Source organism: Eurytemora carolleeae, unplaced genomic scaffold (assembly GCF_000591075.1).
Source record: "Eurytemora carolleeae unplaced genomic scaffold, Eaff_2.0 scaffold1782, whole genome shotgun sequence".
In the NCBI taxonomy this organism is placed as follows: Eukaryota; Metazoa; Arthropoda; class Copepoda; order Calanoida; family Temoridae; genus Eurytemora; species Eurytemora carolleeae.
Window position 1 is genome coordinate 49,525 of NW_019397695.1, and position 12,404 is coordinate 61,928.

At 32.7% G+C, this 12,404-nt stretch overlaps 2 protein-coding genes across 2 annotated transcripts in view; both read right to left on the reverse strand.

The window, feature by feature from the left end:
* Positions 1-612, reverse strand: part of LOC111715529 (E3 ubiquitin-protein ligase FANCL) — a gene marked incomplete in the record, with an annotated part of 6,550 nt that extends 5,938 nt beyond the window's left edge. The window contains 1 exon segment of the mRNA XM_023490866.1: positions 262-612. Coding sequence (XP_023346634.1) covers positions 262-426 — 165 coding nt within the window.
* A 5,825-nt stretch (positions 613-6,437) lies between these two features.
* Positions 6,438-10,591, reverse strand: LOC111715530 (uncharacterized; the record flags this gene model as incomplete). The annotated part of the gene is given in 3 exon segments (XM_023490868.1): positions 6,438-7,066; positions 8,068-8,244; positions 10,532-10,591. Coding segments are annotated over 2 exon segments (615 nt in total). The 3' UTR covers positions 6,438-6,610.
* Between the last annotated feature and the right edge of the window lie 1,813 nt (positions 10,592-12,404).

Below are 12,404 nucleotides of genomic sequence, written 5' to 3' on the forward strand. Positions count from 1 at the left end.
TAGCCTGTCCTAGCCGCAGCGCTCGGCCCAGAAAGTGTCTTAACCTAACCTAACCCTAAATAATAATAAATAAATGGATATAATTGACCATGTTGGCATAGCGCTCGGCCCCCTAGCCTGTCCTAGCCGCAGCGCTCGGCCCAGAAAGTGTCTTAACCTAACCTAACTCTAAAATAATACTTAATAAGTACAAAACTGATATGGGGGGGGGTCGTAAAATGGTTCTCTAGGACAGACCCAGCATTTAGGATGAATTCATACCTTAATATCTCGTGAAGACGGAAAATGGGGACAGAAAAACTTCATGGACATTGTGACGTCAAGGAGTTTGATTAACCAAAATATTTCATGACATTTTCTACTCGGAGATATGCTTGTCGGGAACATCTTTAACATTAAACCATACTCAGCAGTTTTATCTTCCATTTTCTTGGTATGAAAAAGATCAATCGGTTACAACTTGATTGAATGATAAAAGTTTATATACGCACTTTAGGCAGGCGTCTTAAATGTTAACGTACAATATACGGTTATAACTTTACTATGAACTTAGTATCAGTAATTCGAAACTAAATTCTAAACGCAGTTCTATTCCAGTTTCGCGGTTTTCGTTTTTTTTTGAATTTGGATTTTGGAGAATTTCGGATTTTTGCGCATTTACCGCGGAATTTAGAAATTAAATTCGAAGACGACTTTACAACATTATCCGGGTGTATAATGAAAAAACAAAGATTAAGGCACCTTGGAACCTTGTAAACCTGTTCTACGGCAGTAGTTAGGCTCGGAGACGAAGGGGGTCTGTGTGTGTGTATATGATGTATTAAATGTTATATCGATTGAACTATAAGCTCAATAAACTATCGTTCAATTATCTTTTTTTTTTATTTTACGATAAGAGCTCTTAAATTTGCTCAGGTTCAGGATTCATGAATCGCTAAATTGCAAAACAGGGTGGACTTCGTCACTTCTTGCCCCCCCCTACAGAGGGGGCAAGATTTTTTAAGGGAGGGGCATGCCCCCCCCTATAGTTGCGCGCCTGCCCCCCGGAACACATGAATACACCCCTGTTGACCTTTAAAAAGTCAAAAATATTCTAATAAAGAAATCAGAAAAAAAACCAAATATTCTACAGTGAAACCCTTAATAAAGAATACATCGATAGAACCCTTGGAACAGGGTGAGTATCCTCTTGTAGAGGAGAAGTAGAACCCTTGGAACAGGGTGAGAGATCGCGGTTTTGTCAGTTTCGAATATGAGGGAATGCATCTCAATGTACGCCTGATAATTTTGGAACTCTTGGAACAATGTTGAGCTGGATGTAAGCATCGTCTGTTGGTAGCTATAGGTATCTGCATCATCACTATGAAGGAGCCAGGATTGCTCCCTGAGACTGAGTTGTCATCATCTCGGGTGTTTTCGGTCTACGGCATTTGACTCGGAAAAATCGTCTTCCTTATATTTCGAATTAATTTTAACAACCCCTCCTTCATTTCTATACAACTAATTCCACAAATTTCTTAAATCCATATTCATTGATATTAATTATTTTCAATCCAATATTCTGTCCACAGAAATTCACACCATCAACATTCCTTCATCTATGCATCCATCTAAATCAACATTCAAATATACATATTGTCTGTATTTTCAACAATAACGTATCAATGTGTGTCAAACTACCATTATACCTGTTACAAAATTGTTAAAGTAAAACTTCTATTTATCAAAAATTCGAGAATTTACTGACATTGATTCTAATGAAAACATCAATTTACTCAAAAATGATAGCAATTTTGAAACATTGCATTTTCCAAAATGTTTGCATTAAATTTCTTACAGAACAATTCTCTTAAAAAGAGTACAAAATATTTTCAAATTCTAACTTAAAAATGCATTTTTGTACAGTTGTGGTTTCGTGAATATACTGACACTTAGAAAAATTACTTGGTATGAAATTTACGAAAATAAACGTATTTTTAAGTTTGCCTCAAACTTTATAACTCTAAAAAAAATAAGTAAAGAAAAATACGTAAAAATACGTATAGTAAAAACCTAAAAACTTGGAAAAAATACTTGGTATGAAATTTACGAAAATATACGTATTTTTAGGTTTTCATCAAACTTTTAAAAAGTACAATTTTTTAAGTAAAGAAAAAACCTAAAAAATACCTAAAAATACGTAAAATAAAAACATAAAAACTTTGAAACATTTCTTGGTATGAAATTTACGAAAACATACGTATTTTTAGGTTTGCATCAATTATATCAAACTTCTAAACTCTAAAAGAATACAATTTTTAAGTAAAGAAAAACCCTGTAAAATAAAAACCTAAAATCTTTGAAATATTTCTAGGTATGAAATTTACGAAAACATACGTATTATTAGGTTTGCATCAAACTTTCAAACTCTAAAAAAATACAATTTTTTAAGTAAAGAAAAAACCTAAAAAATACGTAAAAATACGTAAAATAAAAACCTAAAAACTTTGAAAATTTTCTTAGTATGAAATTTACGAAAATATACGTATTTTAGGTTTGCATCAAACTTTTAAACTCTAAAAAAATACAATTTTTTAAGTAAAGAAATCTCACTCCCCACTCCCCCCATTTATAGATGCTGTGTATGGAATGCTTTTGTTAACTACAGTCGTTTGAACTATTGATCAATTGAACTACTGATAGTTTGAACTACTGATCGTTTGAACTATTGATAATTTGAACTACTGATCGTTTGAACTATTGTTCATTCTTATACTACTGATAATGGCGTCATTTCCTGTAGTTTAAACAATCACGTATTATACTCACTTAAACTATCAAATATGCAGTTTAAAAATAATTATATATGAAATTAGATGTCAAACAATCTTGACAAAATAGTTTAGATGATCAAAAATTATTTCATCATATGGACATAAAGATAATTCAATGACCAAAAAAATAGTTCAAATGAGCAAAACAATTCAGTTAAAATTTTAACCTGTAAAACATAGCTCTTTCAAATAAGAAAAAATAGTTCAAATGATCGCAAAATAAATAATTCAAGTGAACCAAATGAGCGAAAAGTAGTTCAAATGATCAAAAAAAAAGTTCAATTGAGCAAAAAAGTTCAAATAAGCAATAAAGTAGTTCAAATGAGCAAAAAAAATATTTTAGATATATCAAAAAGATAGTTCAAATGAGCAACTATTTGTATATAGCGATCATTTAAACTTTTTTTTGGCTCATTTGAAAGCTTTTCTTTGCTCATTTGAACTATTTTTTGGCTCATTTAAACTATGATTGGGTGCGTCCTATACACTCTGTATGTACCCCCCCCCCCTNCCCCCCCCCCCTTCCTATCAATTTGTACATGGCCTAAATTTCAACTATTTTAACCAAAAAAATATTTATTTTGTATTTTTCAGGGTTGGGTTAGATTAAGACACTTTCTGGGCCGAGCGCTGCGGCTATGACAGGCTAGGGGGCCGAGCGCTGCGGCCACATGACCAATAGTATCAATGTGGTACATATAAGATCCATCTACAAAATTATTAGGCAGTAACAAAATTTATAGAGAATTGCTAAAAATAAGAAGCTTAAAATAATCTGCTAAAATCAACATTCAACATAGAGGCTGCAGCGCGCGGCCCCCTAGCCCATCCATAGCTGCAACTCTCGGCCCAGAAATAGTCTTTACCTAACCTAACCCAAAATAATGTAATTATTCATTTATTAATAATATACTCTTTTATAAAAATTTTCACCTTACCAAATTGTCAATACCAAAATGTCACTTTTATGTCGTTACCAAATTGTCAATATCAAATTGTCATTACCAGATTGTCACTTTTATGACGTTACCAAATTGTCATTACCAAATTATCCCTTTTAAAAACTTACCAAAATGTCATTACCAAATTGTCATTGCCAAATTGTCATTACCCAATTGTCATTACCAAAAATCCGCCAATCCCTGGGGAAATCTTTACTGTACTGTACAGTGTACAAAAAAAGTAAAATATTACAATAAAAATATCAAGGTTTTGTGGCCAATGATCTCTTGGTGTATTATTAACAGCATTGCCGACTAAGTTGAAGGTTAGCATCATATATCTAGCTTTAGCTGTTTACAGTTAATTGTAAACAAATCCAGATTTAAAAATCATTGCAATATTGACATCCACCATGTTTCCAAATGACTCTTGTGGGATATCCATCACCCTTTTCTCCAGTATTAGGCCAGAAAGCACTTTTACTTGTACACCATAATAATCCTTGTATTCAATATTCTTCAGTTCTTTGATCTTGGTTCCAGTCCCTGGTGTATGTATTACGAACAATTTGTCCATCCAGGAAGAATGTTGGCCCCTTGCTGCAGTTTTTGCATGGATTAGTGGCATATTGGACTAAATCAACCAGCTTCCTACTGTTGGCATTAATACCAGCCACTTCCATGTTTTTTTTTCATTACAAGATCTTCAACCTTTTACAGATCTTCCCCAAGCTTAGAGATCCCAGCCTTAGAACCTATCAGTTGATTTTTCATATCTTCAAACTGAAATTTGATATCTCCAAACTCTTTGGATATTTGACCCCTTTCATCCTTTGCACGCTAAATCTCTAAATACAAAACTCTGTTTTATATTAATAACATTATATTGATCATGTTTTCAATAAAAAAATGTCAAGATTGTCAAGCATATGCCATTGTTTGTCAAGTTCATGTTTAAGCTACTTGATTCTCCATAATAAGAATTCACAAAAAAATTTGATATTTTATATCAGAAGCAATATCAATAACCCTGTGAAATTGCAAGATGACATTTAGGCATTCATAAATGTATTTGATGTAGCTAACCCTGTGGAAATACAAGACGACATTAGGCATTCATAAATGTATTTGATGCTGCTAACCCTGCAGGATTACAAGACGACATTAGGCATTCATAAATGTATTTGATATGTTGCTAACCCTGTGGAATTACAAGACGACATTAGGCATTCATAAATGTATTTGATGTTGCTATCCCTGTGGAATTACAAGACGACATTAGGCATTCATAAATGTATTTGATGTTGCTGTAAAACAAATAATTTTACAAGTAGCTTCTTAGAAGTAGTCTTTTTATTCTTCGGTTGTATAGGTCTCACTATATTGTAAACTTTACAGACTGTACAGCAATGAAGGACACAGAATTAAATATGAAAAATCTAAATTTAATTGTCTTTAGCAATGATCATTGTAGACGCTAGTTATGTATCTATGTTTGCAGACTGCACTGCAGAGACAATGTGCGAAAGTGGTCAAAATTTAACACTTGAAGGATCTAGAAAACGACAATATCTTCCTCATTCTTATATTAATAAATGTTTAAAAGGTACCGTTGTGAATCTGGGATGCCACTCTTATTTTATATATATTTGTAACCTTACTCTTTTTTTTAACTTAAGAGTATTTGATCTGACAAAATGTATAGTGTGAAATATCATAGATCTACAACATTATGTTACAACGATATACGGAGTAGAAAATTTGAGTTTGTGGCTAGAACTCAGTTCCTTTGCTGCGTTTGCAATCAAAATTAATATTTTGCTACATACCAACCCTTAGTTCTTTCTTACTTTGAATTTATTTTTTCTTACATTAGCATGTTGTGTTAACAGCGGTTTTGAAATTAACATTATGGAGAAATAATTTTTATCTTATAAAATCATATCGAAGTAACTTAATTACTTGGTCGACCATTATCATACTTTTATCAATCTTGACTGTTTGGTGGATCCGTAAAAATATTACAGACCAGACAAAAATATTGTTTTCAGTATTTTTATCATTTCAATCTAAAAATGTCTAAGTTTAGGAAATGATATCCTCAAATTACAAAACAATGCATTTTTAAGAACCCCGGTCGCAACTTGACGACATTATTAAGCCTCTTAGTTATTGTTAAAATCACTTTATATCATTGGTTTTACTTTCCTATCATAGATATTACTTTTCTTTTTTCTCGTAGTTTTTTTATTTTATCAAGTAGAGATTTTCAATAACACTACAGCAGTTCCAGAAATATTCTTAATTCTATATACAGAATAAATGTTTATTGCCAACAAAACAACAAAATTGTTAATTGCAATAAAGCTAGAAAATAAATGCTTACATACTAGGAAAATTGTTAATTTGCAATTAAGAAAAATGCAAATTGCCGACATAGCAGATAAATGGTTAATTGTATATAAAAAATGTAATTTCTACCATATTTTAGATTGATAATTTTCAAAAAAAAGTGCTTATTGCTAACACAACAGAAAAATTGTTAATTGCAATAATGAAGCATTCTAAAATAATAATGGAGAAATCGGTAAATCAAGCATTAGAGAAAACTGCTCCAAAAAAAGCTGGACACATATTTTACGTGAGATTAAAAAAAAATATTTTTGTATGTGCATTAAAATAATCGAGTTAAAATTGTAATTCAAGTTTAACAAAATGAATGATTACTTATGGTGACATACTGTTTAGAATATTCAAAACAATAAAACCAATGAGAATTATAATTGATTACATCAGAGAAAGATTTAAAATTAATAAATCTCCAGAATAAGTTGCTGATTTCCCTCAGAGCAACAATTACTCACAGCTGTAGCATAACATCTCCCTCTGACTGCAGGGACCAAGGTTTCCTCCTGATGTTCCAAACTCTGCATAGTCCTCAGACTTCATAATTCCAGATTGACCTGACCTGGTGTTACCACGCTTAAATGAAAAGCACCGATCATGTTCAGGCATGACCCTTAACCCTACTCTGATGGGGTCAGGAACAGGTTTACCATGAAGACACGGGTTAGCTTGACAGTTCCAGCATGGTGTTGAATGACTTTCCCTTGCAAACCTCAATCTAGCTGCATTCCTTTCCAACCTTGAAAATATGCTTTCAATTCTTGGGAAGGAACGTTGCTTCTTCTCGACAGGTGTTTCGGGAAAGCCACCCGAAAATGCTTTTCCTTGGTAGTAGAGAATTGTTGGTCCCTCGACAGCTCTGTAGGAGGCTACCGTTATCATCAGCTGCACAGTTGTATCATAAACCTGGGCACAGGGGTATTATTTTACAAGTTCTAAGTCAATTTAATTCTAATTAGTTTTAATTACTTCTCAACACTGTATACGCACCAGGGAGTGTTAATGCACATGATCACCATAATATTACTTCAAATCCGATGGGCGGATAATTGGTTACTAATAATTTGGTAACTAATATTTTGGTAACTAACAATTTGGTAACCTAACAATTTGGTAACCACAATTTGGTAACCACAATTTGGTAACCACAATTTGGTAACTTGACAATTTGGTAACCTGACAATTTGGTAAATTGACAATTTGGTAACTTGACAATTTGGTAACTTGACAATTTGGTAACCTGACAATTTGGTAATCTGACAATTTGGTAACCTTACAATTTGGTAACTTGACAATTTGGTAATTTGACAATTTGTTAACTAACAATTTGTATAATTGAAACTAATTTTTCACAATCATGGGATGAATCAACTGTAGAGGAGTACCTGGATGCAGTTAATGCGCTAATTTAAGTTTCCTCATAAGCATGTAGTTTAAATGTCAAGTTACCAAATTGTTAGTTTTCAAATTATTAGTTACCAAATTGTTAGTTACCAAAATGTTAGTTACCAAATTATTAGTTACCAATAATCCGCCCATCAAAGATTATTTGCAGAAAAACCTCCGAGTTATGCAAAATCGTTTTCAAGCTTCACATTTAATGATCCCTAGTATAAAATTTAAACTTTTTTCTCTCGTAAAATCTCAACATGACACATTGGCTTTAACGACACTTTAAAGACAAAAATGTACTTATATATTTCACAATGCAAGCCTTGGAGATAGAAATGCAGGGTTCAGCGATATTTTATGTTTCTTGGAGACAATTTCGCGGGGCTTAGAGAATTCGGAGGTCAACTTTCGGGGATCATGTCGGTTCTGCATCCCCTCCCTCGGCACACAAACAACAATCATGAATTAAAAGAAAAAATGGAGAAAAGAGTTTTTTCAAAAATATAAATCCTTGCCTTGGCCCTTTCTTCTGATTTAGTGTAGATTTTTGGTAGACTGTCAAGGAGATCTTTGCAAGATCTGTCCACCTTTACTTTAGCTGAGGCAAATAGATCAGATTCCTTCAATTCTGCAATTGAATTTTTAAGATCAGCTAACTCCAGGATGGAGCTCATGGTGATATCTGCGTTATCCTAAATAGAAAAGGATCTGTTATAAACTACTGCTTTTATGATAAATATTGAAATTTTACTACTTTAAATGTTAAATTTTATGTTTTAAATGAACTGTTCACGTGTNTTCCTGGAGAAAGGATGGATATTTATTTCCCAAGCAACGGTCCCCGGGCAACTAAAGTTCTCAATTTAGAAGGTTGGCAAGTGTTAATAGGCTTCCCACGAGTTCTCCTCTAATCCATAGATGAACATACCAGAAATATTTTATTTCAATCTTATAAGTAGGTACGATTACCAATGATTATTACTATGAATTGAATATATAATATTACAGCGGAGTAAGCTTAATTTTTATGGTTAACAACACATTATTTATAGGTTGGTATTGTTGATATTACAAACTTTAAATATTGATGGATCAAATAGTAAAAGTTTGAAATATCAAAGGTTGCAAAAAATAGGGATCCGAAAATTTTATGGCTAGTTTTCAGTTACTTTACATTTTATATTTGAAAGCACTGAAATATCTGAAGTGCCCGGCATTGTCCATGGAATTTTAAAAACACTTGAAAAAAAAATTCAAATTCTGAAGAAAAAAAAATTTGATTTTTGAAAATAAAAAAAATCTAATTTTTTAAAGCCTATGTTACCCCCAGGGTACTGAAAGGTTCCCTCAAAAAAATTCAGCCATTTTAGTCGAACTGTTTGACTATCTATAGCTAACATACAAATATATATATATGAGCGAAGACCTTATTATATAGAATACTAGCTAAAGTACCGGGTGTTGCTCGTGGGATCTATTAAACAGGCCCGTAACCAGGATTTTTCAAGGGGGGGGGGGTGCAAAGAAGCGCGCTGCAGGAAAATTTTTTTTTTTGGTTTTTTAAAAAGCAATGCTTGGTTTGTTTTTACGGTGGTATATGGTTTTCTTTATTACATTGTCAATGTACGCTATAAAGACTAACCTTTTTAACAAGTGTATTTAAGGTTTTAAGGGTTACATTTGTTACATTTTGTTTGTACAAATTTCGGTAAATTGTTAAAATCAGCATTTGTCCCTGATTCTCATTTTTTTAATTTGTAGATTGATTGCTATTTCTATTTTCATTATTATTGTCCCAGCTCCCTACTAGGCTGGGGGGTCTGAATCTATGTATTGAGGGGGGGTGCGTCCCCCCCCCTTAGAAAAAAGCCTTAAAGAATAGGTATAGGGTTGAAATGCATGTTCATAGCCCAATTTTTCAAGGCCAGCTCCTTTATAAAAAAATTAGATCGATAACTTTTTTAGTTTGGGTGCTAGGGAAGGTTGAAAAAAATGTCCAAAAAAAGGGCATAAAAATGTAAAAAATATTTTTTTTCATTTTAAACAAATATCAAAGTGTAACACATGTTCCTACGTCCATTTTTCAAGGGCTTTTCAAAAATATAGTTTTTAGATCTGTAGCTTTAGTCATAGCTTTAGTTATAAAAAAGTTATGGGCTGTTTAGATTTTTTTACACACTCAGGACAATTTACCGCCCTGTATTCTACCCTATGCAAATTACCAAAAAATTCTTTAAATTACTAATTTTAAAAAGTCAAAAAATTTCATGGAAAAAGGGGTGCACTTGAACCCTTTCACCCCCCCCCTGGTTACGGGCCTGCTCTTAAACAGTGCTTAGGATCCATTTAATTTTGATGCGGATCTGGATTTAAATCCAGATCCTGGATCCACACTGGAAATAAATGGATTCAGATCCAAAACCGGATCCAGGTCATTTCTTTACTAAATAATTTTCAAATTTGTTTTATTTTTTCGCTTATTTTTATCCTAAAACTTGATGAACCATTCAGAAATGAGGAAATCTTTATAATCTTTTTTTTCAAAAGTTCAGATTTGGGTTTAAGGAGTAAAAAAGTTTTTTTTGCAGTTTTTGGTTGATATTTAACCCCTTGGATCTGAATCTGTGGATCCACATATTTTTGCATATCCAGATCCGGATCCAGGAAGCCAAAATCTTGCGGATCCAATGAATCCGGATCCTAAGCACTGCATTGAAAAATCTAATTTTAAAAAAATTTAATTTTTTAAAACAAAATCTATTTTTTTAGCCCATGTAACAAACCCTCGGGTACTTAAGGGTTCCCTAAAAAAATCAGCCATTTTGGTCGAGCTATAGCTAACATATCTATATATATTTGAGCGAAAAGATTTTTTAAATAGAAGACTAGCTAAAGCGCCTAATCGTTGCCTGTGGAATTTGAAAAAAAAATCGAATTTTAAAGGGGAAAAAAATTCGTTTTTTATCCTATGTTATTTACCTTTCTAAAATTGAGAATAATTTAGTTATCTTCACACCTAAGTAACCTTCTCAAATATATCTGAAAATAGTATATTGAATAATTTTAGTAGAAATATTGTTTTGTTTTCTTACATTAAAACCAAGTGGTACTAAACTCTTCTTATTTTTGACATTTTTTTTAATTCAAGTCTTAATTTTATCTTGATCAAAGAAGCAATTACAAAATATAAATCTGCAGTAAAGTAAAGATATATAAATTGTTCATTCATTGATGAAGGTCTTTTATGACATAATATTTGCAACAATAATCATAAACAAAACTAAAATACAACATTACAATTATAAGGGGTTTTATGATATGGTGATTGCAAAAACGGTAAATACACTTATAGTACAGCTATTAAAAAATGTTAACATTCTAAAGGGGATGGTGGAGATGGCACATTTGATGTAAGGGGGGGGGGCATGNCCTCATATCAATTTGGTACAAGCGGCTGCAACCACTCGAGTATGACCAATATCCATACGATACATAAGATCGAGATCCATGAACAAACTTGAAAGGAGCTGGGGGAGGGTGAGCGGGGTCCAAAAATATCGTATTCTATGAAATTACCCTCAAACTCGGAGTATATTATCAAACATCCAAAGGAACTAAAAAAGAAACTAAAATTATTCAACATAAATCGTATTTATATTTATAATTTGTTTCCAAATGTAAATATGGATAATAATTAAAATAATTAACACTAAAACGTCAGCTATAGGTTTCAGTTTTATCATATGAGCACTGAATTTTATTTCACGTGATAGCGAATTACTTATAAAAAAAATTTGGGGGGGCCCCCCCACATCCCACCCCCCTCGCTCACTTCCAATACCAAATATTATTCAGACTTTGACCCCCTCTTTTTAAAAAGCTGGATCCGCCCCTACAGTGCAAAGTGCAATGTATGTAATGTGATTATAAATTCAAATTTTGTAATGTGAGCTATCTATATACCCAATCCGTTTCAATCAGCGACGGTCACTGACACCGCACGTGACTATGAGTCAGAGACACCACACCAGAAAAAGAGTTGCCAGGGCAAGATGGGTTGCCAACCCTTGAATAAAAGAATACCAACTTGATATAAAAAAAACTCCGAAAAAACTTATATTACTTTATACATCTGGAGTTTATACACAGGATTATTCTGAGATATTCATGTGCAGATTCATAAATTTTTTTTCTGATAAAAAATAAAGATAAGAAGAAAAACACCTAAAAATCCTTAGGTCTAAAAAACCTTGGTAAAAAAAAAACTCACCCAACAGGACTAAAAAACACAAAATGGTAAGAAAACACCAATGTGGCTACCCTGAGCAATAAGGAGAAATGTTATTCTTTTACCGGAGATACCGCAAGCTTTCCTATTGGTCCCTGCAATCCAATTAACAATCCTATTGGTCCCTCAATCCTATTTGCATGTTTGATTCAGAATCAAACGAAAACTCACCGTCCACCGATGGATTTGGATCCTAAAACTCTTGAAACACTATAAAACTGGAATTTTACTTTTTAGGTTTTGTCAAAAATAAAAGCATTATATCATATTTTTTTCTCTTCTTTCAAGTTTCACGGATATCTTGGGGTTTGATAATTAACATGTTTAACAACTTCTGTTGCGGGCCGTGTACCTCGAATTTCATTTTCACGATAATTATGGAATCTGCTTGAACGTTGCACTTTTTATGAGATACTATACTAGGCTTTTAGGGCGCTTAGCGCCCATCTTCTGTTTTGATTGTAAGGCTAAAAAGCTTTGATTTAATCAATTCATTCTAGGAGCAGAGGCGTAACTATGACTTTTGCTAGGGGGGGGCAATATATTATTTTGTTAGGGTTGGGG